The sequence below is a fragment of the Lithobates pipiens genome, unplaced genomic scaffold, assembly GCF_037356315.1.
Source record: "Lithobates pipiens isolate NorthernLeopardFrog02 unplaced genomic scaffold, aLitPip1_a1.2 Scaffold_13, whole genome shotgun sequence".
NCBI classification, from domain to species: Eukaryota; Metazoa; Chordata; class Amphibia; order Anura; family Ranidae; genus Lithobates; species Lithobates pipiens.
The window spans coordinates 73,202,167-73,229,633 of record NW_027507718.1 but is presented as its reverse complement, the minus strand read 5'-3'; the positions used below and the strand labels follow the sequence as shown (position 1 = coordinate 73,229,633).

Genomic DNA, 27,467 nt, shown 5'->3' with positions numbered 1-27,467 from the left:
TTTTTGCCATGCTTCCATAAAGGCCAGATTTGTGGAGTGCACGACTAAAGCCTCATACACACGTTTGGACTTTGTACAAAAATCCATGGGAAAGTTTGTACAAAGGGCGTCGGCCGAGAACTTGTATTGCATACACACGGCAGGACTTTTTCAGCCAACTTTCACCAAATCACATGGTTTTTCTGCTCTTTACTGCCACCTTTGGTCAACTTCTGTATTGTTGTCTGATCTTTTGCATTGGTTCTGAGCATGCGTGTTTGTACTTTGTACAAAAGTCCTATGGTTTTCTGTACACACGATCAGACTTTGCTCCATCGGACTTTTGTTGCTGGAAAGTTTGTCCGTTCGCACAGCCAACAAAAGTCAGATGAAAACCAAAAAAGTTTGTCCGATGGCGCGTACACACGGTCGGATGTTGCTCCAAAACAGCTAATTTGCATGTTTGTTGTCAAAAAGTCCAATCGTGTGTAAGGGCCTTAATAGTTGCTCCTCCAGAGTAACCATGGACCTCTTGGCCTCTTCTCTGATTAATAGTCACCTGGCCCAGCCTATCAGTTTAGGTGGATGGCCATGTCTTGGTAGGTTTGCAATTGTGCCATACTTCCATTTTCGGATGATTGATTGAACAGTGCTCCATGAGATGTTCAAAGCTTGGAAAAAATATTGATAACCTAAACCTGCTTTAAATTTCTTCACAACTTTATCCCTGACCTGCCTGGTGTGTTCCTTGGCCTTCACTATGCTGTTTGTTCACTAAGGTTCTCTAACAAACCTCTGAGAGCTGTTCTGAGGGCTTCACAGAACAGCTGTATTTATAGTGAGATTAAGTTACACAAAGATGGGCTCTATTTAATAGGTGACTTCTGGAGGCAATTGGTTCCAATAGATTTCAGTTAGGGTTATCAGAGTAAAGGGGGCTGAATACAAATGCACGCCGCACTTTTCAGATAATTATTTGTAAAAAATTCTGAAAACCATTTATCATCATTTTCTTTCCACTTCAATTATGTGCCACTTTGTTGGTCTATCACATAAAAATCCCAATAAAATACATTTATATTTTTGGTTGTAACATGACAAAATTTGGAAATTTCCAAGGTATGAATATTTTTTTCAAGGCACTGTGTCCCCTTCACCTCACTATTTGGACACTCAATGTGATATTTGGCCTCAGTTAATAATAAGGTGTGGGACATAGCAGAGGGCAGGCTAAAGGTCAATCTTATTAGCAGAAGTCAAGATTGAAAACCCTTGAACTATGGTATATAGAGATATATGTGTTTTTACATCTAGTTGCCTGCTTTTCAGGTTTGCTTGTAGACTACCATTATCACTTTTTAAGATTTTCAGACAATTTCTATTTTTTTTTTTATAAAACCATAGCACAGAAAATGTCAGTCAAAGACAAGTGAGTAATGCCTGGTCTGCAGGTTTAATTGTGGTGTGTTCTGATTAAATAAAAAGAAAATCCTGAAAATTAGGATGTTAACAGAACCTCCAACATGTCTTTTAAACATGCTTCTTGTCTGCTATTTTAACTATTACGTTAAAGCAAAGTTGAGTATGGGCCACTGTTAACAGATTACAGTAATATACACTGATGCTAGTTTAAGTTAGCTAATGGGCCAGGGTGTAATACCAATAAATAAGCTCTACAGGGCTAAACCAACATGTGGAAGAAGCTATTAATGCAGGGGTCATAAAGTATTCTGATCAATGGTGCATTAGGAAACCTGCTCCCATTGCAAGCAGATGTAAAACCAATAGAACTCACTCTACTGGGCAATGTAAATATGCTAGAGGATCCTATTAAATCCTTATATCTATATTCTGCATACCTCCAAGAACCTCAGAGAAATAAAATATTTTTCTCAATTGTTTGTACAGACATAGGGCCATGGCAGATTAGCAGTTCAAACACCTGACGGCTGCCCACTGCCAACAAGATCATTAAAGTGGAGTTCCACCCAAATTTGGCCCAGTGACACATTTGGCACCTTTCAGGGGGAAGGGGAGCGGATGCCTGTCTGACTGACCGATATCCTGTCCCCACTTCTGAGAGTTCGGGCCGCAGAGCATTAAGTCAGCAGCTCTCTTCTCCTCCCTCCTCCTCCCGCTGCTGGGCCAGTCGGAGAGCGCAGCGGTGCCTCTCGCAGTAGGGACTTGGCGTGAAGCTGTAATGCTGCACTGCTGGGTTCCCTTACCCGCGATGGGAGTGGCAGCACCCGACAGCTGATGAAAACATCAGCTGCGGCGCCGACATTGTTGGACTCCAGGACAGGTAAGTGTCCTATTATTAAAAGTCAGCAGCTGCAGTATGTATAGCTGCTGGCTTTTAATTTTTGCATGGGTGGACGGACCTTCTCTTTAAGGAGGGCCCTTGTCTTTACCCTGGGCATTGTTTCCTTGTCAGCAAAGACACTGCAGAATGTTGTTTCAGCCACTGAACATCAGGACTGTGGCAGTATACATGACCCTCCTTTCATGTGGCATTGCCTGAACCTACCTGTATGTACTTTTGCTCAGGCACCACTCGCTGTATTTGGGGGGTGAGAGTGCTTCTGTTTCTGCAATCAAGTCCCTGCTTAAAATTCTGAGTGCAGTAGAATGATGAATAACAAAAGCAGTGGTATATCCTGGCACTTTTTTAGTATGGGCTTTTATATGTCTGTGTTTTTTTTTCGCTTCAATGTAGAAAGAGGAATTTACAACCGATTTGAGGATTTGAATTCAGTGGAAGATTTTATTGTAGCTGTATTATCTATGTAATTGTTATTGTTTTTCTAGCTATCTTTGCTTCCCATGTTTGTTATTTTACTGTACTTACTCTTCAGATCTCGTTATAAATTTTTTATCTTTATAAATTAATTTGTGACATGTTGCAATATATAGCAAGCTAAGATGATATAATCAGTCTGCTGCAGACAGGAGGAAACATTTACTTAGTCACCAGTTCCCCAGTGATCAAACTGCAGAATTATCAAAAGGTCTGTACACATGAATGATTTTTGTTTGTTTTTTGGCTGTTGTTTACATGCTAGAATACAACTTCAGAAGTGATTATTTTTTTTTTTTGGACAATAACTGTACTGATTAAATACAAATTGCATTATCTGGTATCATACGAGAAACCTTTTCACGTTTGTTTCAGACAAACTGTCAAGATCGGCTCTCGAAAAGCTGTGTAATAAAGATCAGATAATCGTATGATCACTTCGAAAGTGGTATTTTTCGCCCGATTTTCTGATCATGTGTACTAGACTTAAGCGACGGAGTGAAAAGTTGCAGCAGGATCAACAGATTTCCGTGTCAGACATTTGTGATGATGCTAAAGCCTGGTACACACTACAAGTTGTGTTTTTTTTTTTTTTTTTTTTTTTTTAATCAAAACTGACAACTCCAGTCGGAGCCACTGTACTAACTATCCAAAATGAGTGCAGCAATCTCCCCTGCTGAGCTGTTATGTTCTGGCGGGGGGGGGGGGGCCTTGTCAGAACACTCCAATCAACTCTCTCTCTGCCATTGGCTGAGAATGCTGATCGACAGTCTGTCAGCTGTTGGTTTTCCAGCATGCTCATCAGTCTTCCGTCAGACAGACCGACATACACACAGACCAATTGTCGGACTGTTTTTATTGAGCTGGCCGATGTCTCTCGACACTTGGCCTGTGTGTACAGGGCTTTAAACAAAGATTATATTGTACTTGTGAATAGAACGGAATACACAATCATTGTCAGTAGGAATGCTGTGATCTTTGTAAGGTGTAGCAAATACCTTCAAGTGTTGCGACAACACATTACATAACATGCATGCATTTAAAGTGGTTGTAAAGTCAGAAGGTTTTTTATCTTAATGTATTCTATGCATTAGGTTAAAAAACCTTCTGTGTGCAACAGCGCCACTGGCTCCCGCTGCTGTCAGTCAAATTCAATCAGCCAATGAGAAAAGAAAAGGGGGGGGGGGCAGGCTGCAACTCTGTGTCTGAATGGATATACAGAGCTTCAGCTCGGCTTGGGTGCCCCCATAGGAAGCTGTCTACTGTGGGGGCCCTTGTCAGAAGGGAGGGGCCAGGAGAGCTGAAGAGGGAACCGAGAAGAGGAGGATCTGGGCTGCTCTGTCCAAATCCACTGCACAGGGCAGGTAAGTATGACATGTTTATTAAAAAAAAAACAAGACTTTACAATCACTTTAACATAAAAAAAATATAGCCATTTTTACATTCGTGCAATCTATGTTGACCTTTGGAAGATGTTTTCAATCTTTACATTTTGCTCCATCCTATAGTATGAATATTATTGTTGTGGTACCCTCTTGGAGCAGTTCAAAGTCTGCAAAAATGATTAATTATATACACTGACAGTTCAGGTATGTGATGATTTTTATTCTATCTGATTGCAGACTCCTGCCCTAAATGTTCTCTGGGAAAAATGCTGCTGTGATGACGTGGTTGTGAGGACAGCATGTTGTGAAGCCTTGGTGACACTGGTGGAGCAGAAACATGCAGACTTCACCTATGTCTTCAATGGAATTCTGAACCTCTTCCCTTCCGCAAAGTAAGTTTGAAATGTACACAACCTGTGGTAGAATGCTCTTTTCTGTGTTTCCCACAAGCAATCCCTTTTTTCAGCAACCTTCGTCCATTACATTTGTGATCTTTTTGAAGTGTGGCCTAATGATAGTTTGGATTTTGGATCCGTTTAGACTAACATGTATTAAAATTTTGCGATTTTTTTTTTTTTTTTTTTTTTTTTTTTTTTTATGGTGAGCTGTTCTAGACTGAAATGAAGACCTGTTGTTCTTGGGCCTTGTCACCTTACTATGATTTATTATGTTACTGTTGTAAGGGGGTATCTAGGATTACGCTTACTTTATAATATTAACACATTGGGGGGGGGGGGGATCCTGGAAAATCAGTATTTTGTCTTTTCTTCTTTTTGAACCAATTAAAACCAATTCAATAAATTATGTTTACAAAAAAGTCTTGTCTATCTGGGAATAAATCTATGTAGACAAAGCTATTTTCCTTATCATACATCATGGGACACAGAGCCACAGTAATTACTGTGTGGGTTATATAGGCCACCTTTAGGTGATGGACACTGGCACACCCTAGACAGGAAGTTTTACTCCCTATATAACCCCTCCCCTTACCAGTAGTACCTCCGTTTTTTCGCCAGTGTCTAAGGTGTTGGTCATAAGTAAAGATGTGCTATGCTGAGCTCCGCTGGAGTAATCTTTGCTGGGGCAAGCTATGCAGCTGGATCCATTAAAAGTGTCCTTTTTATGCCAAATTGAATGGTACCTGGGCCTCGTGTTGTAAGAAATGATGTTTAGCCTGCAATGATTCTCTTTTTAGAGAGATGGACTCCGGGATCCAGTGCTTTGGTTTTTTCCAGCCATATAGCTTCCTGGTGGGGTGCTATATGGGTCCAAGGGTGTGGAACCCCCAATAAAAAGGGATCCTTGAATTTTTTCTAACGGAGCCTGCCATGAGGGGTGAAGATTGCGTCTGTTTGGTTTACCACAGAACCCTGCGGCAGGATAAGGCAAGTGGAGATTCCTAAAGAAAAGTTCTGGTTTTTCTCCTTTAAGTAAACGTTGTCATGCCTAAAGTCACCACCGGGGGCTGTCAAGAGCACGTACCTGTTCCATTCTTGTCAGATCTCGTTTCTGTGTCAGCAGAGACTGCAGGCTTCCTCCTGTCCCAAGCCTCTGATAAGAATTTGGGTTTTTTTTTTGCTTCTGAATACATCCCCCACCAGGGCTCCCCTCTCCAGGAAGCAGTGGGAGCCCGGAACGGTCATTGGTATGCCATTCCGCTGCCTCTTACACCACTGTCAGCGGCGGTTCTTTCCTTCTCCGTCCTCCGCTCAGATTCGGCTCTCCACCCCCCTCCTCCCACATGCCGATCCGGTTGATCACGCGGGAAAACAATCTCTTTTAAAAAGAGTGAGGGGAGGGCGGAAGACGGAGGAGGGGGGGACATGGCTTAACGTGGCGTTGGCGTGCTTCAGCGTCCACATGCACAGGACTGTGTAGGCTATAAATACAGCATTTGCAGGCTGCATTTGCCTAACGGAGGGACACGGAGCAGACTGGGGAATGTAAGTGTGGTGACACAGGCATTCCCCAGGCATGTTTACTTTGCATCAGGCTGAGCATTAATGGCAGTGGCAGTTACTGGACTATTTGCTCAGCAGTGTGTGCATTTTTTTTTCTGTCAGTACCTCTGTGTTTGTGTTTGCCACTATGAGTGGCAGAAGGGGATGTGAAAACACCCCAAAAAAGAACCCAAAGGTGTTACCCTCGGGCTCTGGGAACCCTGGTCTTCTGCAGCACCATCCTCCTCTGAAGGAAGTGGGGAGATGGGTCAGAGTGAGCCATCGGGTTTGGCAAGTGTTGCCACTGTTTCCAACATTTCAGCCCCTGTCTTTATTACTGAGGATGTTTTCTTCTCAACTATGAAGGGATTGGAAGAAAGGTTAGCGGCTTTAATTGTGTCGTCCCAGAATAGGAGAAAGCACATTAGGCCCCTTCTACCACCCAGGACCCTCAAACAGAGGAACAATGGGAGGGAGAAGATGAATCCTCCTCAGGGGATCATGAAGAGGCTGATGGTACCCATAAAAGCAACACTGTTCTGTATCCTACATATTTACTTCATATAGTGATTAACCTCATTTAAAGTCCCGCTGACCACTTTCCTTTCTCTTTGTCCAATCCGATCAGTTGTCTCCATCCTACAGGAGGAGAACTTCTGGTATCAATCAACATCAAGGATGCATACTTGCATGTGCCTATATTCAACGCTCACCAGAAGTATCTGCTTTTCGACGTAGAAAAACTAAATTTTCAGTTTGTAGCTGTGCCTTTTCAGTCTAGCTACTGCACCTCGGGTGTTTACAAAAGTTCTAGCCCCTCCTCTGGCCAAGTTAAGGGCTCAAGGTATAACAATTGTGGCATACCTAGACGACCTGCTCTTGATAGACCGGTCGATAGCCCGCTTAGACCAAAGCATGGTCACCACAGTCAACTACCTGGAATACCTAGGTTGGATCCTCAATCTAGAGAAATCTTCCTTAAAACCATTAAGAAGACTAGAGTACTTGGGTCTGATCATAGATACAGCCCAGAAAAGAGTGTTTTACCTCAGGCAAAAATCTGTTCCATAAAAGAGCTAGTTCAGGTGGTCAGGGCGAAGGATACTTCTATTCACCTTTGCATGAGGTTGTTGGGAAAGATGGTGGCTTCATTCGAAGCAGTTCCCTATGCTCAGTTTCATTCGAGACTGCTACAAAACAGTATCCTGTCTGCTTGAAAAAGGAGGTCCAAGCTCTAGATTTTCCAATGCATCTGTTGCCAAAAGTGTGCCAGATTCTCAGTTGGTGGAGGATATCCAAGAATCTGCAGAAGGGGAAATCCTTCATGTCCGTTACCTGGAAGGTGGTAACGGATGCCAGCCTTTCAGGTTGGGGAGCAGTCCTGGAAGAAACGACTTTCCAAGGAAAATGGTCCAGGAATGAAAGGACCTTGCCTATCAACATTCTAGAGATTTGGGCAGCACATTTAGCCCTAAGGGCCTGGACATTCAGGTTGCGGAAATGTTTGGTCAGCATTCAATCCAACAATGCCACAGTAGTGGCTTATATCAATCACCAAGGGGTACAAGTCATTCAGCCCAGGGAGAGGTAAACCATATCCTAGCCTGGGCAGAAGAGCATGTACCATACAGATCGGCAATCTTCATTTCAGGGATAGAGAATTGTCAGGCGGACTACTTGAGTCACCAACGGTTGTTCCTGGGGGAATGGTTCCCCCCCCCCCCGACATCTTCCTGGCCATATGCCAAAGATGGGGGGGGGGGTCCCGGATGTCGACAACTTTGTGTCAAGAACAAGACATCTGCACGGACACCTTAGTGACCCCGTGGGATCGGTTCTCACTGATTTATGCATTCCCTCCTATTCTGATGCTACCTCGTCTTTGCAGGATCAAGCAGAAAAAGAAGTTAGTGGTTCTTGTGGCCCAGATGGTCCTGGTATGCAGAGATCATAAGGATGGCGGTAGGGGACCCATGGACCCTACCACCACGTCCAGACTTGCTCTCGCAGGGACCAGTATTCCATCCTACCTTACAAACGCGAAATTTAACGGTTTGGCTATTGAAACCCACATTCTGAAGAATTGTGGGCTTTCAGGTTCAGCAATCTATACTTTGATTAATGCAAGGAAGCCAGCTTCCAGAGTCATTTATTATGGAGTCTGGAGGGTATATGTTTCCTGGCGTGAATCCAGGGGTTGGCATCCTAGAAAATATGTTATAGGTAAAATTCTTGCCTTTCTACAAATGGGATTAGAATTGAAGCTGGCCTTGAGTACCATCAAAGGTCAGGTCTCGGCCTTATCTGTATTGTTCCAACGGCCACTTGCTTCGCATTCTCTGGTCCATAATTTCATACAGGGGGTAACACGGCTTAATCCGCCAGTTAGGTCACCCTTGAAACCTTGAGACCTGAATCTAGTTTTGTCGGCTTTACAAAAAACAAACTTTTGAGCCGATACGGCATACTCCCTTGATCCTTTTGAGAAGGAAGTTTGTTTTTCTGGTTGCCATGTCTTCTGCAAGAAAGGTATCAGAGTTGGCTGCTCTTTCTTGTGAATAATTAAATATGGCTCTTTACAAGGATAAAGTGGTATTGCATCCCCATCCTAACTTTCTACCGATGGTAGTGTCAGGTTTTCATCTAAACCATGATATTGTTCTACCTTCATTTTTTTTCAGAACCCTGTTCCACGGAAAAAAAAAAAAAACTACATCCTCTTGATGTAGCGAGAGCAGTCCGTCTACTTGAAGGTGACTGCTCAGATTCTGAAAATGTATGTTTTGTTTGTGTTGCCTGAAGGTCCTAAAAAAATTAAAAAAAATTTAATAAAAAGACAGGCAGCATCGAAATCCACTATCTCTAAGTGGATTCGGCAAGTGATTGTTCAGGCTTATGGTTTGAAAGGGAGACTTCCACCATTTCAAATCAAAGCACACTCCACCAGGGCTGTTAGTGCTTCATGGGCAGTGCATCACCAAGCCTCCATTGCTCAAATCTTGGTCTTTAGTCCATACATTCACCAGATTCTATCAGGTGGATGTAAAAAGATAGGAGCATATCGCCTTTGGGTGCAGTGTGCTGCAGGCAGCAGTATAGGTGCTCAGGTTTGATGACACCCTACTTTGGTTTGTGTTTCCCTCCCCTCAGATAGCATTGCTCTGGGACATCCCATATAGTTACTACTATGGCTCTGTGTCCCGTGATATACGATAAAGAATATGGGATTTTTATAACGGCTTACCTGTAAAATCCTTTTCTTGGAGTACATCACGGGACACAGTGGTCCCTCCACCCTTCTGGTATACATGTATTTCTTTGCTACAAAAACTGAGTTATTCCCGGTAAGGGGAGTGGTTGTATAGGGAGTAAAACTTCCTGTCTAGGGTGTGCCAGTGTCCATCACCTAAAGGTGGCCTATATAACCCATATAGTTACTACTATGGCTCTGTGTCCCGTGATGTAATCCAAGAAAAGGATTTTACAGGTAAGCTGTTAAAAAAATAAATAAATAAAAAAATAGGATTTTTATGTGTCTACATAATTAATTTATTTATTTATTGTTACAGAAATGTCCAGGGATTGGTAAAATGCATTTGGCAACTGCTTCACAGTGAAGCAAAGAATGCAGAGAAAAGCAAGGAGCACATACAGAAAAGCATTTACAAGATCTGGTAAGAGTTTTTATCAATTCTCTGAATCTTGGATGAATGGACAAGAGCACGTTTTCTCAGTGGGAGATATGTACTGTAATGAAAAAAATGTAATTATATTCAGGGTTTGTCAATGAAGGCCAACCAAAACAAAATAATTCATTTTTCAACAACCTATTGGGAAAATCTGTAGAAAAAGTAGAGCAAAACTGAGAATGTGAGCTCACCTTTCAAACACTTAATAGTATTGCACTTGTTTTTTTTTTTTTTTTTCTTTTTAAACATGTGCGATTTGAACCATTTTTGAAGTGTTCCTTCCTCTTAGCCCCTTCATCTGAGATCATTATTCTGGGCATTTCATAGCTTCTAGCCTGAAGACGTTGTAGAACAGCTAGGTGTCAATTTGGGACCGACAAGCTTGGCTTCATCATGTTGTGCACATGTGCAGCTGTTTCCATGCCCAAGATGGAGGATAGATGGAAAGGATGTCGTGCTCTACAACATTCTTACTGGATAAGTTCTAACTGTCTGAACTGTAAGGATCCTTCATTCAGGACTAGTAAAAAAAGGAACACTGCACCAGATGATGGGTATATTTTGCTAAGAAGTCTTATGTAAGTTTAAATTGTGGTTATAAGTGTATGCTAACATGTTAAAAAAAAAAATAATAATAATTATTATTATTAATAATTTTGACTGTTTTTTTAATTGTTCTGTAAAAACCTGCAAGCAAATTATTTTACTACCCCTTAGACTGTTGTATATTTCTTCTAAGGCCGCGTACACACGGGCGGACTGTTCGCCCAACTTTGTCCGCTGAACAGTGTTTGGGCGGACAGTCCGCTCGTGTGTGGGCTTTCAGCGGACAGTTTCAGCGGACAGTTGGACGGACAAGGTTTTTCGGAATTTCCGAAAAACTGTCCGCTGAAACCTTGTTTCAGCGAACAGCCCGCTCGTGTGTAGGCTTGTTCGTCAAACAAAGTTGCGCGCATGCTCAGAAAGGATTTTCACGCCGAAAGCTATAATGCAGTGTATAGGACGTCGTATTTTTCGTCCCGTCGTACGTGCTGTTTACGTCATCGCGCACGGTTTCAGCAAACTGTTCGTTCGTCGTGTGTGGGCATGTCCGTCCATGCTAATTTTGAGCGGACTGTTTGCTGAAACTGTTGGACGGACAAAGTTGGGCGAACAGTCCGCGCGTGTGTACGCGGCCTAAGGCTCGCTTCAATGGCACACAAAGCTAAAGGTCTTCATTAAATGTTTTAGAGAAATATATGTATAATTTGTTTTGGCAAAGAGAGATTTGCACCAAAATGCGTTACTATTTTGACTTTTGAATTGTTCTAACAAAAAGTCCTAATTTTTTTTCTCTTGTAGAGTGCATATAGATCCTTGCTGCATGCTGTATAATAATGTTTTCTGATCCTATGCGTCATGTTCACAAAGAAAGTTGAATGGAATTCAGCCAGTATGCCAAAATAATGCTAACCTATAAAATACTTTTAGAAAAGTAAACATCATTGTTCCTATGAGAAATTTTCATGTAAATCGTTTAAGCCTAATCTAATCATTTTGCATATCATTTTTAAGTGCTGTAACAAAAAATTTCGTGTTGGAAAGATCACCATGAAACAAAGCTGGCATGGAACCATTCAGTTATGCACAGGCTGCTAACAAACATACAGCAGTGTTTGGTTTTCTTATTAAAAAGCCCAACATTTTTTTTTTTTAAATCTGTCACTGCATTATGCTTTTAATGTGTACCTGTAGTTAAACATACCTTAAAGAGACACTGGGATTGATTTTTTTTTTAAGACAAATAGACTGTTTACTTTGCAAGTGCAGTTGCAGTCTGCAAGGAAATTTGCTCCACAATTTAGTAAATCAGGAGAAGCTCTGCTGACTGCCATCATCCAGTCGTCTGCAAGCAAAAATGTTGTTTGTGTTTTGTTTTGTTTTTTCCTTGCATGTCTTGGACATTGTTTGCAAAGTGAAACTTCATCTGATTTACTAAGCTTTGTAGCAAATTCCGCTGCAGAGTGCAACTGCACTTGCAAAGTGCACAGTCTGCTTGCCGTTAGTAAATCAAACCCACTGCCATCAAGTTGAATGTTTTTAGAACAGTTGCATTTGTAAAATATTTGAACTTGGCATTTATTAATGCTGCACTTGCTATAGCAAATCAACATGCCATTTGTCATTAACTCTGTAGTTTTCTTCACCCTCTGACACTTTTAGGTGTGTCAGAGGCTTTTTGTAGTGGCCCTGTACTGGCCCTGAACTCAAAGTGACTGACTGTAACCTGTGAAATTTCCAATGCCTGCTACCATGTGTGAGAGATTGCCTGAACAATACTAATGACAACAATGAGTTCTAGTGTTGAAAAAACTACAGGGCTGTTACTATAGAAAGGGCAGCATCAATATGTGCTAATTGTAAACATTTTCTTGTATGTGAGCAACTTTCCAAAGAGTTTCCAAAATCAATGGTTCCTGCTGAGGATGAAGGGGAGCCCCCGCCAAAATGAAAAAGAAATTGGTGTGGGGTTCCCCCCTCAGACAATACCAGGCCCTTCGGTCTGGTATGGATTTTAAGGGGAACCCACTTCGCCGAAAAAACGGCGTGGGGGTCCCCCCAAAATCCATACCAACCCTTATCCGAGCACGCAGCTCGGCCGGTCAGGAAAGGGGGTGGGGACGAGCAAGCGCCCCCCCTCCCCCCTCCTAACCCCTACCAGGCCGCATGCCCTCAACATGGGGGTAGGTGCTTCATGGCGGGGGGTGCTGTGCCCCCCCTCCCCAAAGCACCCTCTTCCCATGTTGATGAGAACAAGGGCCTCTTCCCGACAACCCTGGCCGTTGGTTGTCGGGGTCTGCGGGCGGGGGGCTTATTGGAATTTTGGAGCCCCCAGATCCCGCCCCCCCCACCCTGTGTGAATGAGTATGGGGGTACATTGTACCCCTACCCATTCACCTGGAAAAAAGTGTCAAAAATAAAACACACTACATAGGCTTTTAAAGTACCTTATTAGGCAGCTCTGGGGGTCTCTTACGACTTCGGGGGTCTCTTCCTTCTTCTCCGCCCTCTTCTCCCGCTCTCCGGTATCTTCTGCCGGTCTCCTCCACTACCTTCTGCTCTTTTGCCTGCTCTTTTGCTAGTGGTGGCCTGGTCTGTGGACTAGTTGTGAGTGGCAGTCACAGTGATCACATGATTGGAAAGCTCCCGGTCACAATTGTGCATCGTGAGCTTTCCGGTACCCACCAGTTAAACCCCTTTTCACACTGGGGCGCTTTGCAGGTGCTACAGCGCTAAAAATAGCCCCTGCAAAGCGCCCTGTGTCTCCCATGTGAAAGGCAGAGGGCTTTCACGCTGAAGCGGTGCACTGGCAGGATGCTAAAGAAAGTCCTGCTAGCAGCATCTTTGGAGCGGTACATACACCGCTCCTGCCTATTGAAATCAATGGGGCAGTGCGGCTATACCACCAGCATAGCGCTGCTGTAGCAGCTCTTTGCAGTGGTTTTAACCCCTTCTCAGCCACTAGCGGGGCCTAAAAGCGCCCTGCTAGCGGCTGAATAGCACTGCAAAGTTGATGGTAAAGCTCCGCTAGAAATAGCGGCGTTTTACCACCGGAGCACCCACCGCCCCAGTGTGAAAGGGGCCTAACAGTGCTGTAAGGATGAGCTCAGGCATATTCGCAACTCCATGGACCAGGAAGCGGACACTCTGCAGCACTGATCACAGGCAGTGAGACATTTCCCGATCTGTGCAGCCAAGGGTCGGGAAATGTCTCACTGCCTGTGATTAGCGCTGTGGAGTGTCCGCTTCCTGGCAAGAGTGGGCACATGCAGTTGCCAACACACCTGAGCTCATCCTTACAGCGCTGGGAGCGTGCACTCAGCACAGTTAGGTGTTTACTTAGGACCACATACATGTGGCCTCACCCGCTGGGAGGCCGCATATATGTGAACAGCCAATGTTTAAAGCGATAGTTAATGTTATCGCTGCTCTCCATGCTGAGAGAAGGCTGTAGCTCAGGATCTGCAATGCATGCATCGTCCCACTTCTGCTTCACTCAATTATGTTCATCTGTGATGTCTCCCTCTCTCCTGCTGCTTCTTAATCATTTCACCACCAGTCATCAGGGGTGAAGCCTACCTAACAAGGATGGTCACTACCACACACAAATAAATATGTCAAGCCATGAAAAGTCAGTGATGGGAAGAATATTAGCTGCTGGGAGCCTACAGGAAATGTGGGTAACTAGTCCTTTGTCCTCCACTTACCTTTTTTTGGAATGGCTTCCACAGTTCAGGTTCCCTTTTAGTAGCCTATATAGGCTATACAGAATAGGTTGCTTTCAAAAGGCATTCTTGCTGCCCTGCTTTATAATAAATTGTCAAAAAACGGTGGCATAATACATGGAGATTAGCAGAGGCACAATATCGGTAGGCAATGTAACAGCTCTCATACAATATGCAAACCTCATCGGAGACTTTTGCTGGAGCAGGCTGCAGGAAAAAGGGCATCAAACTGAAAGCAGACACAAAGAGGAGCTAGGGTAGTGCACCTTTCTCTGCAGCATCCTTTCTCGTCAGATGCGTACTATGAGAACATGTATTCAGCTGAAAAGTGAAATTAGCTAAAACTGCAATTTCTGCCAACGTTACCCCTTCAAGGTTATTATGTGTTTATCACAGCCTGAGGCCACAATCAATTCACTTCAGCTTTATGTACATTACCTCTGTAAAGAATAAAAGGTAAAATGAATTGTAGACTAGCTCAGTGTGTCCTGAAGCCTTCTGAAGTCGAGCATGACAGTACACAAACCTTTGTCCCGTTTTACAGCACATAACTAGGTCTGCTATTAACTTTAGTCACTAATCAAGTGTAACATCCTGTTTCCTTGCTGCTTTATTTTATTTTTTTCCTTTGGCTGCACAGCATAGTCCCATTTTTCCATGTGAAAATGCTTTATCTGCTGGACAAAGAGACTGGCTCGCCTACTAAATTATCCCTGAGCCATGCAGTTAAATGCTCGCTATCTTTGCAGCTCCAGCCAAGTGATTGCTGTCTGATTTGGCCTATAAGAACTGGCCGCCATTTTACTGATAGTGACTATTTAGCTGTTTTGTTTAGTTGTTTGCTTTTTAATGCTTTTTTAGTTTCATTCAAGCGGTATTAACCACTTGCTTACAGGGCACTTAAACACCTTCCTGCCCAGACCAATTTTCAGCTTTCGGTGCTCTCACACTTTGAATGACAATTACTCAGTCATGCAACACTGTACCCAAATGAATTTTTTGTCCTTTTTTTCCCACAAATAGAGCTTTCTTTTGGTGGTATTTTATCACCTCTGGGGTTTTTATTTTTTGCGCTATAAATGAAAAAAGACCGAAAATTTGGAAAAAAACGCATATTTCTTTGTTTCTGTGACAGAATTATGCAAATTATTAATTTTTCTTCATAAATTTTGGTCACAATTTATACTGCTACATGTCTTTGGTAAAAATAACCCAAATTAGTGGATATTATTTGGTCTTTGTGAAAGTTAGAGAGTCTACAAGCTGTGGTGCGAATCGCACAAAATTGATCACATCTGATGTACTGGTGGCCTATCTCGCTTCTTGTGACCCGAACAAGTCAGGAAAGTACAAATACCCCCCAAATGACCCCTTTTTGGAAAGTAGACATTCCAAGGTATTTAGTAAGAGGTATAGTGAGCTTTTTGATGTTGTCATTTTTTTCCCACAATTCTTTGCAAAATTAAGATTTTTCATTTTTTTTTTTTTTTTCTCCACAAAATTGTCATTGTAATAGGTTATTTCTCTCACGTGGCATGTGTATACCACAAATGACACCCCCCAAAAAATTCTGCTACTCCTCCTGAGTATTACAATACCACATGTGTGTGACTTTTTCACAGCCTGGCCACATAGAGAGGCCCAACATGCAGGTAGCGCCATCATGTGTTCTAGGAACATAAATTACACATCTAACTTGTTGACTATTTATTACACTTTTGAAGCACCAGGACAATGACACGTGACACTGATGACAGATGGCACTGATACGTGGCAATGATGGCACTTATACGTGGCACTGATGACAGGTGGCACTGACATATGGCACTAATATGTGGCACTGATGACAGATGGCACTAATATGTGGCACTGATGACGGGTGGCACTTATACGTGGCACTGATGACACGTGGCACTAATACGTGGCACTGAAACATGGCACTGATGACAGATGGCACTAATACGTGGCACTAATATGTGCCACCGATGACAGATGGCACTAATACATGGCACCGATGACGCGTGACACTGATGACAGATGGCACTGATAAGTGGCATTGATGACACGTGACACTGACAACAGATGGCACGTGACACTGACAGGTGGCACTGATGACAAATGGCACTGATACGTGGCACTGATGACAAATGGCACTGATACGTGGCACTGATGACGGATGGCACTATGTGGCACTGACGACACGTGGCACTGACGACACGTGGCACTGGGGGCAGGTGGCACTGGGGGCAGGTGGCACTGGGGTCAGGGGGCACTGGGGGCAGGTAGCACTGGGGTGGATGGCACTGGGGGCAGGTAGCACTGGGGTGGATGGCACTGGGGGCAGGTAGCACTGGGGTGGATGGCACTGGGGGCAGGTAGCACTGGGGTGGATGGCACTGGGGCAGATGGCACTGGGGCAGATGGCACTGGGGCAGATGGCACTGGGGCGGATGGCATTGGGGCGGATGGCACTGCTGGGGGCGGATGGCACTTTATTTTATTTTTTTTACTTTTTTTTTTTCCCCCCACAGGCAGAACGGCTGCCGCTGCAGCCGTTCATCTCTCCCCTCTCCCCTCCTCGCACAGACAGTGCGAGGAAGGAGAGCGGCGCCGAGAGATGATCTCATATGTTTACATATGAGATCATCTCCCATTGGACACGCCGATCACGCTGTAAACGGCCGCTGTGATTGGCCGTTTACAGCGATCTGTGTTTGCCTGTCCCCGGGGGACACGGCGAACACAGAGCTTCCGCGATGCGCGCCCGCGGGGGCGCGCATTGCGGAAGTAAACATCGGGCCGTCCAGGGACGACCGCCCGGACGAATGCGCCTGCTCTACGGCCGTAATTCGGCCATAGGGCGGGCGCGAGGAGGTTAAACCCAAAAACAAAAATGTTACATTTTGCAGCTTACCAACCATTAGAAGTGGTGGCTGCATTTGTTTACTTTTCTTAGGCGTTCTTCCTTTTGTTTTCACTTGGTGATCTGGCCAGTAACACACCTCCTGTATTAGAGTGCCCCATAAACAAACACTGGGGAAGGGGAGTGTTAAATGTGTTAGCAGATTTAAATACACTAATTGATGCCAGGCATATTGGCGTACAGGTACGTCCAATCTTTAATGCCGCCCTGCCATCGCTCTCGTGCTGGTCGGGACCCCCGTGAGTCCGGTCGCAGGTCCCGTGGACTCGATAGCCTTGGGCATACCCGCGATCGTCTCACAGGGATCCTGAACGGAGAGATGCCGTTGTAAACAGCATCTCCCCGTTCTGCCTAGTTACTAGTGATGCTGATCTCTGCTCCATGTGATTGGAGCAGAGATCAGTGTTCACCAAATGAAAGCCCAGCCCCCAACAGTTAGTAACACACCCCTAGGAACACTTAACCCCTACACTGCTACCCACTGGTTAACCCCTTCACTGCCAGTGTCATTTACACAGGAATCACTGCATTTATATAGCAGTGATTGCTGTATAAATGACAATGGTCCCAAAAATGTGTCAAAAATCCGATGTGTCCACCATAATGTTGCAGTCACAATAAAAATCGCTGATCGCCGCCATTACTAGTAAAAAAAAAAAAAAAAAAAAATATTAATAAAAATGCCATAAAACTATCCCCTATTTTGTAAACGCTATAACTTTTGCGCAAATCAATCAGTAATCGCTTATTGCATTTTTTTTAAACAAAAATATGTAGAAGAATATGTATCAGCCTAAACTGAGGGAAAAAAAATGTTTTTTTTATATATTTTTGGGGGATATTTATTATAACAAAAAGTTAAAAATAATGGGCTTTTTAAAAAATTGTCACTCTATTTTTGTTTATAGCGCAAAAAATAAAAACCGCAGGGACGATCAAATACCACCAAAAGAAAGCTCTATTTGTGGGGAAAAAAAGGACGTCAATTTTGTTTGGGAGCCACGTCGCATGACCGCGCAATTGTCAGTTAAAGCGACGCAGTGCCGAATCGCAAAAAGTGGTCTGGTCTTTGGCCAGCAAAATGGTCCGGGGCTGAAGTGGTTATGCATACTTGCCAGTGTTGAGTGTTTTTTTTTTTTTTTCCATCTTTGTAGCTGATGCATTCTGCTTGAGAGCTTGTGCTTTTGAAAAACAATAGACTGCTGGTTAGAGCTGCATGATTAATCATTAAGAATCGAGATCACAATTTTTTTCCGCCCCCTCGCTATCTTAAAGCATTTTCACAATTCTATGCAGAGTTTTCTGCTCAAGCCAATGTCTGTCGCAAAAAAAAACAAAAAAAAAAACAGGTAGTCTGCCAAGTTTCACAACATTTCCCAGCCCCTGAGCTAACTATAAACATTGTAACATTTTGTTCTTTAGATCAAAGGAATGAACTTCGGTCTGTAAATTAGGTCAGTTTAACCACTTAAAGACTAAACCTTTTTCTGTCACTTGTTGGTTTCAAGTAAAATTCATTTTTTTTCTAGAAAATTACTTAGAACCCCCAATCATTATATATAATTTTTTTTATTTTTTTAGCAGAGACCCTAGAGAATAAAATGGTGGTTGTTGCAATATTTTATCTCGCACCGTTCTTGCGCAGCGGTCGTTCAAATGCAATTTTTTGGGCGAAAACAAATACACTTTAATGAATTAAAAAACAAAACCGTAAAGTTAGCCCAATTTTGTCCCCCCCCCCTGCCAGAACACAATAGCACAGTGGGGGGATCGCTGCACTAACCCTCTGGGTTGAACAAAAAAGACTTCTTTGTGTATACTAGGCTTTAGTGGGGGGGGGGGGGGGGAGCACACTTGGATGGAATTGCTTTTTATATAATGGAGCCCAAGTCCAGCCTCACCAGCTGTTTTCCAGTCCCTCAAGAATAACAACTTGCATTTCCCATTTTTCCCTGGCTGTGTATTTCTCTGTGAATGACTAGCCATTGCTTTAACTCTAGGTTAAATGGTTCCCAGTCTTATCCATCTTCTTTCATGCATAGGCAGCCATGGCCGCACCTCCTGCACTTTTCTAACCTACAAAAGGTTGCAGTACAATGGATTGTATACTTGGACTCCTATAGTAATGGCGTACATGACTTTGTGATGTTTGTGTGACGACTTTTTTCATCTGGAGATTCGCTCCAGTAAATGCACAATGTCTTTTTCCCTAGTCGGCAATCTGCAGATGTGAGCTCTGAGCACAGCGGTCACTGCAGTGGTCTGACATGCCCCCGTTGATTCGCATCTACAGCTCTCCAATCAGCAAGGAGTATGAGCATGTTACTTGCAGAACTCTAGCTCTGACTCAGTTGGGGGTGTTTTACTGCTGCAGCATAGTTTTATCTGTAGACCAGGGTTCTCCAAATTTTTCAACACAAGGGCCACATTGTAGATTTCAAAAGTATTTGGGGGCCGAAAACTTCTGCACGTTTTGTGTCCCCATCAGAGTCTCCCAAATATCAATTTTCCCCATTATCAGTGTCCCCAGTAGAATTTTCCCCATGATCAGTGTCCCCAGCATATAGCTGTCCCCATGACCAGTGTCCCCAGCATATAGCTGTCCCCATGACCAGTGTCCCCAGCATATAGCTGTCCCCATGACCAGTGTCCCCAGCATATAGCTGTCCCCATGACCAGTGTCCCCATTATCGGTGTCCCCAGCATATAGATTTCTCCAGCATCAGTGTCCCCAACATAGATGTCCTCATTATCAGTTTTCCCAGCATAGATTGTCCCCAGCATAGATGTCCCCAGCAGATGTATGTGTGCAGATTTATTTGACGGTTGCCTGCACAAGCCGACTTCTTCACTGTAGGAGCCAACTTCAGCTCTCCTGCACCTCCCGACTCCCGCCCACTGCTACACATGCATGCTGTAAGGGGGAAGGATTCCTAATGCAAACAATGGGCGGGAAGTCGGGAGGTGCTGTGCTGATGATGTCACCTCCTAGCAGCCAATCCTCAGCTCAGCACAGCAGCCAATCCTCTGGCAGCATGGGAGGGTGTGCGGCGAGCGGCTTTCTGTCCTGAACCTGCCAGACATATACTGCCGATAGCAGCTTTTAAATGCCAGCAGATCGGCAGTGCTGTGTTGGCAGAGTCTGGGCAAGCTGAGGGCTGGAGACCCCTGCTGTAGACTATTGCATGGAGGAAAGGACTTTGTACTTTAGCTGCCTCTGATTGGCAGACCCATTAAAAAATAAATAAATATATAGATAGATAAAGTTATTTTTTTAATTGCACTCGATGTATCTATTAATTAAAACTAGAATTGGCTTTTAACTTTTTAACCTGTTGCTGTAGGCTGTCTCTGCATAGATGAGAAAGGAAAAATGTAAAATATGCCAGCTTTTTTTTTTTTTTCTGGATTGATCTTCTATGTAATGCCAGTCTCTTGAGATTCTCCTCTGTTACCCTTACAAGTTAAGGTTACATATTTTTTTTGTACACCATACAAAAAATATAGATTTAAAAAGATCACAAGAGATCCATCTGACCGCAACAGTGGCAAGCAAGGCAGTAAGCAAAGTAAGTGTCTCGGCTATAAGCATTCAAAATCCAATACATTTTCCCAACCTCTGTAAGCTTATAGTAGGGTGGCTAATATGACATTGGATTTTTTTTTTTTTTATTCTTGTTAATAAATTAATGTGAATTGATGAAGATTATGGCAAAACCCTTAAAATGTGTGTATTCCATTGTTTCCTCATATTTCACGACAGAGTAGTATTGCGCTTGCTTGGCAAGAGTAGAGCGATTTCCTACATTCTCTACATTTAGCGTCTCTTCAGAGTTCAGGACCTGGGTTACTAAATGAAAGAGAAATAATAATATGGTTCCAGGATGGCGACATCATTTTCCTCCATCTTTTTTTCTCCTTTTTGTATAGGTGTTTCGCTTATTCCTTTTCGGTATTTCTGTAACATGTTTTGATAAATTTAATTTTGGTCTAGAACAGGGGTCACCAAGCTGCAGCTTGGGGGGGGGGGGTCATAAGCAGCCCTAGTCCTCACAATGGGGCACATTTCCTGCCACTGACACCAACAATGGGGCACTATTACTCCCCTGAATACAAAGCTGGTGCACCGTTTGTTCCCACTGATGCCAGGAAAAAATTATATTCCCACTGACCACAATCCAGCCCCCCTTAAATCTAAAGTACGATAAACTGGCCCTTTTATTTACAAAGTTTGGAGACCACTGGGCTAGAACATTACTCATGGGTTTTTTTTTTTTTGGTACATCCTGGTTTTAGACAAAATCTTGAGGGTATGTGAGATAGTTTCTTTAATCTTTCAGGGGTTGGTATCTTTATTTTGTCAAGTGTATGGCATGTTGTTTTTGAATTTAGTTTTAACCATAGTTTAAAGGAAAATGGGGCGGTAAGTGAACATCAAGTATTCTACAACTTGATCACATTGCTCAAATCAATATACTCATATATATTGTCCAGAAACCAAAGGGAAATTGTAATTGATTTATTTATTTTTAATATTTCAGAATGTCTTTCCTTTTTTTTTTTTTTTTTTTTTTTTTTTTTTTTGTAATACATAACATTTAATAAAAAAAAAATAAGATTACAACAGGAAAAAAAAAATGGGTAATGTCAGTCTACTGGTAACATTTTTCTGTATTGTGTATGGTTAACTTTTTACACCATATAAAAATACAGATTTGACTGCAACAGTGGCAAGCAAGGCAGTAGGCAAACTAAAGCATTTATTTTTTGTTTATTTTTTTTATTTGTGCAATTCCTTGGGGCTGCGCAAAAAAGACTGACAGCCCCGGATTGGGAGCCGCTGTACTAACCATGCGAGGTTAGTTCAGCGATCTCCCCCACTGAGCTGTTGTGTTCTGACAGGGGCACAGCCCCCGCTGCCAGGAAAACTCTGATCAGCACTCTCTGCCATTGGCTGAGAGAGCTGATTGGAAGTTGGTCAGCTGCTGGTTTTTCATCATGTACATCTGACGAGAAGCCTGCTGAATAGCCGACTTCTGTTGGACAGACCGACATACACACGAGCAGAATGTTGGCTGGTATTTTTGTACTGGCAAATGTCTTCCAACATTCGGCCCGTGTGCACTGGGCTTTAGTGTCATGGCTATTGCCATTCAAAATCCCATACATTTTTCCAACCCCAGTAGGATGGCTAATATGACATTTGGATTATTATTATTATTTTTATATTGTTTATTGTGTTTTTATGGCATTGCAGCAACTTGGGTAGTAAAATTAATGTGAAGTTTAATTTTATGACAAATGGGCAGAACCCTTAAAATGTATGTATTCTATTCCCAAAATCTACATGGGCTCTCACAGATTTAACCATTTACAGTATAACTGATCATGTTTTGAATATGGAGCGTTGTGCAGATTGTACAGTTACATCAGACAGTTAAATGGTCAGTGTCAGATGCATTCATAAGCAAGCTACATATTACACAAGTCCTTGTGAACATGCACTTTCTTATTGCCGTGGCTATTGATAACAGCTGTGGTCATAGTGAGGTGTCTAGGGGCACTCACACTGGTATCTAAAAAATGTAACCAGCATTTTTAATTTAGGTCTCAGCTTAATTTTTATTGGCGTAGATTATCTATTGTTTGTTTTTTTCTTTCCAGGAATCCACCTCATCCATTCATCAGCATGTTGGAAAACAGACCTGATTGCTGGCCTGCCTTCCTGCAGCAGATGTCTACTATCTCTTCACATTGTTCAGATCGGTAATAACATTATATCTATAGCAGCAGTTCTCCTCACTTCACGAAATTGTGAAACTCTAGATAGATAATATCCAGTGGGAAAAGAATAATAATTGTGGGTAGAAAAATGTTGGATAATTCTTTGAGCAAGCAAATAGACCTAATGATCAGGTTTGTAGTATAAGCATTTTTAGAAAAGGAAAGATAACAGTTTGCAATTAAAATAATGTGCATGTAAAATGTGTGTGTGTGTGTGTGTGTGTGTATGTATGTATGTATGTATGTATGTATGTGTAGTGCTTTTTGTTTACAGGTTAAAGGTATGCATATTATAGGTTATAGTTGAACTCGTCATAACCTGTTAAACAATGTGTGTGTTTGTATGTATACACATACATGCATTTCATTTTTTTTATATGAAAGAGTCGTTTTTTTAATAAATTCAGCCATTGTGTTTCTTAACTGTATCATGGCAAATTATGGTGATAATCTTACCCTAACCATTGTTATTGCAAAAAACCCAGGTTTTTCTGTTACAAATAAAACAAATGGCTTATTTAGACTAAAGGCATTGGATTAAGGCACCTACTGTCAATGCTTACAAGGCGATAAGCTGCTCCAAAGGTGTGCAAGGGGGAAAAAAGGTGGGAAAAAAAGCAGAGAGATTTGTGTCCATACTGCATTGGTATATAAATGTAAGAGGATACTTTCAACCCTTTCGCGGCCAGGTCCTGGGCTCTATTTTTACACTCGGGTAGCCAGGCCAATTTTGTAATTTTTTCCCTTCCAGCTTTCAGAGTTTGTTAATGACCCCCCCCCACCATATATTTTCTGAAAACACATGACCAGTACAATACAAATAAGGGGCTACTGATTTTTAGGGCACAATCATTTTTGAGCAAATGTCAAATCAATATATTCTGTAAAAATACACTCAAATCCTTATTGACAGATAAAAACACAGTACATTTTACAAAATTCCTACTAAATATAAAAGCTTAACCTGTATTGAGTTAATAAATAAATAATTTTAAATTACGCCTTTTTGAAAAATGGTGAAAACCGAACGTATGCAAAAATATAAATAAACCATGTTGCTCTAAAAAATCTAGAGGTTTTCTTTTGTTCCCTTTTTAAAGCTTCCAGTTTGTTAAAGACCCCTCCCCAAACATATATTTTCTGAAAGCATAGGACCAGTAGTATAAAAAGAAGGTGCTACTGATTTTTAAGGCCCCACAATATTTGTGCAAATGTTTATCAAACAATATATTTGCGAAAACTTTTCTAAAATCATTTTTAGCAGATATAAATACAGCAAATTTTTCAAAATTCCTGCTAAATTCCTACTAAATATAAAAGCTTAACCTGTATTGAGTTAATAAATAACATATTTGTAAATTTTAAATTGTGCTTTTTTGAGAAATAGTGAAAATCAGACTTAGGCAAAAATGTATTTGAAAATCTGGAGGTTTTGCTTTTTCACTTACAGCTTTCAGAATTTGTAAAATATTTGTATATATTTGTACATTTTAAATTGCCCCTTTTTGTGAAATGGGGAAAACTGAAGGTACGCAAAACTGTAAATAAAAACCATTTACTCTAAAAATCTAGAGGATACCATTTTTTACTTAGAGCTTTCAGAATTTGAAAAGACCCCTCAAATTAGACATTTTCTGAAAGCACATGACGTGTAGAATAAAAAAAAGTGCTACAGACTTTTTTTTTTTTTTTATTGGGCTCCGCAATAATTGCGCAAATGTTCATCATATCGTTAATAGTGCACATAAACATAACGTACAAAATTCCTGCTAAATTGCTACTAAAACATCATTCACATGTGGCATGCTAAAGTGTATGCCCATGGAAGGCCATGTTTACCTGCACAGGGATGCACAGGTGTTCTATGCATCCCCATACAGGCAGTCCCATTTATGTCAATTGGGTTGCAACAGCTGCACAGGCATAGCTGCTGTTCCCAATCTGACATCCAGGTGGGTATGGGTACTTGACCCCAAACGCAGACAGTGTCAGCTCAGGGACATGCATGCATACCTACATGGATGTAAAATTGGGAGCAATGGCTCTGTTTGTGCAATTGCTACATCCCATATTACATCAATGGGACTGCCTGCACAGAGATGCACAGAACACCTGTGCATCCTTGTAAAGGTACGCTGTGTATGCCCTGTGTGAACAAGACCTTATGACCCCTTTCACACAAGCAGGGACCACCCATTGTTCTCTATGGAGAGGCTGATGTAAATGGACATGTCTGTTTACACCCGCCTGCATCCGATCCAGTCCAGTCTGCTAAAAACAGACAGATGGGGATCCCATTCCCCATCCATCTAGCATATCGGATGTTATCTGATGGAAATGTACAGGTGGTCTGTTTCCATCCGACCACTATTATTGGGGCGGATGTGGATCTGTCATCCACTTGCTCAGCGGCAATCAGCAGACAGATCCCCCACTGAGTAGGCGGATCTGCTTGACAGAGTCCATTCAATGTGAAAGGGGTCTATCCAGGAGCAGCCGTTTCATTAGGGGCGCTGCCCCCCTGCAGGATGCTGGACTCATACTTTTTTTTTTTTTTCAAACCACATGATTAGAGCCAGAGGCTTTAATTGGCTTAAATAAGGTTGGACTCTGGGTGCAGAGTATCATCATCGTGGAGAGGTGAGGGTTTGTTTTTTTTTTTTGGTGAGATATCAGAGATCTAAACAGACCCCCATATCTCTTTTTTTGAGACAGAGAAAGGGACTGAAGATCGTTCCTTTCTCTGCAGCACTTCACATGAATGAATAATAATTCATTCATAAAATGACATTCTGATACATAGTAACACGCGCTGATTACTATGTATCAGCTGTCAGTGGACATGTACTACAGGTGGAGGGGCTTGGTAAACACATGTTTGCCAAGCCCCCCCCCCCCCCCCCAAGCCACAACTATCCCCAAGCTCCCTAAGCCTGACAGATCACCGGAGCTTAGTGCAGGCAGAAGCTGCAGGTGGCGGGAGGGGAAGGAGGAATGCGGCTGGGAGCGCTGATGGATCAGGGGTGCGGGGCAGTACAGGGGGTAATCTGACTGGCAGGGGGCAACACATCTGGATACCTCCAAGCCCCATGCAGCACCTGAAGCTGGTGAGAACAGAGTCTGCTGAACAATTATGATATAAGTTTATGGTCATTGAAGTAACCATGAGCTTATTGGAGAGGGAGAAATGAGGTCTGTACGGCGTATGGACCTGGCCACCTGGAGGCACTAATGTATGTCCTGCAAGGGTTAAATATGTTTTATCTAAATGAACATGCAGAAATGGTTGTATTGCCGTATTGGTGCACTTGCAACAAAAACAATTGAGTACTGTCTGTGATACTTTATTTATTTGCACTAACGTACAGTTTTTCAGGACAAGCTTTCGGGGTATATCCCCTTCTTCAAGATCCTTGCAGTACATTTTTTTGGGGGTGGTCACAAACAAACAAAATTCTGAAAAATACTGAAAAAAAACATCAAATGTCACCACTGTGCCCATCAAATGCAGCCTCTTGTACCCCATCAAATGCCGCCACTTGTCATAGTTACATAGTTAGTCAGGTTGAGAAAAGACACAAGTCCATCCAGTTCAACCACAAAAAAAATAAAAAAAAATTATATCATACAATCCCATATACCCAATTCTATATCCAGAGGAAGGCAAAAATACCCAGCAGAGCATGATCCAATTTGCTAAAGCAGGGGGAAAAAATTATTTCCTGATCCCCCGAGAGGCAATCGGATTTTCCTCGGATCAACTTTACCTATAAATTTTGGTACCCAGTTATATTATGTACACTTGGGAAATAATCCAGGCCTTTCTTAAAGCAATCTATTGAGCTGGCCAGAACCACCTCTGCAGGGAGTCTATTCCACATTTTCACCGCTCTTACTGTGAAGAAACCTTTCTATATTTGGAGAAGAAATATTATATATGGAGAAGAAATCTGTTTTCCTCTAGACGTAAAGAGTGCCACCTTGTCCTCTTTGTTGACTGTAAAGGGAATAACTCAACACCAAGTTCACTTTATGGACCCCTTATATATTTGTACGTTGACCATATCCCCCCTTAATCTCCTCTTATCAAGAGTGAATAAATTCAGTTCCTCTAATCTTTTCTCATAGCTGAGCTCCCCCATGCCTCTTATCAGTTTGGTTGCCCTTCTCTGCACTTTCTCCAGTTCCCCAATATCCTTTTTAAGAACTGGTACCCAAAACTGAACTGCATATTCCAGATGAGGTCTTGCTAATGATTTGAACAGGGGCAAAATTCTCTCTCTCTCTCTCTCTCTCTCTCTCTCTCTCTCTCTCTCTCTCTCTCTCTCTCTCTCTCTCTCTCTCTCTCTCTCTCTCTCTCTCTCTCTCTCTCTCTCTCTCTCTCTCTCTCTCTCTCTCTCTCTCTCTCTCTCTCTCGACCAGCGCATGCCGATGTACGTCGGCAGAATGGCACGGTCAGGCATATTGGCGTACAGATATGTCCAATCTTTAATCCCGCGATCGTCTCACGGGGCGGCTGAACGGAGAGATGCCATTGTAAACAGCATCTCCCCGTTCTGCCTAGTAACAAGTGACGCTGATCTCTGCGCATTTGTATAGCAGTGATTTCTGTATAAATGTCAGATGTGTCCACCATAATGTCGCAGTCAAAATAAAAATCGCTGATTGCCACCATTACTAGTCGAAAAAATTATTATTAATAAAA

At 42.5% G+C, this 27,467-nt stretch overlaps 1 protein-coding gene across 2 annotated transcripts in view; it reads left to right on the top strand.

Annotated features, from left to right (window-relative positions):
- FOCAD (focadhesin) overlaps window positions 1–27,467 on the top strand; it is a 346,212-nt gene that overhangs the window by 28,677 nt on the left and 290,068 nt on the right. For both annotated transcript variants that reach the window (XM_077475201.1, XM_077475202.1), the window contains exons 4-6: window positions 4,399–4,553; window positions 9,671–9,775; window positions 22,643–22,744. In XM_077475201.1, the coding sequence (XP_077331327.1) occupies window positions 4,399–4,553; window positions 9,671–9,775; window positions 22,643–22,744 (362 nt within the window). The remainder of the gene's footprint in view (window positions 1–4,398; window positions 4,554–9,670; window positions 9,776–22,642; window positions 22,745–27,467) is intronic.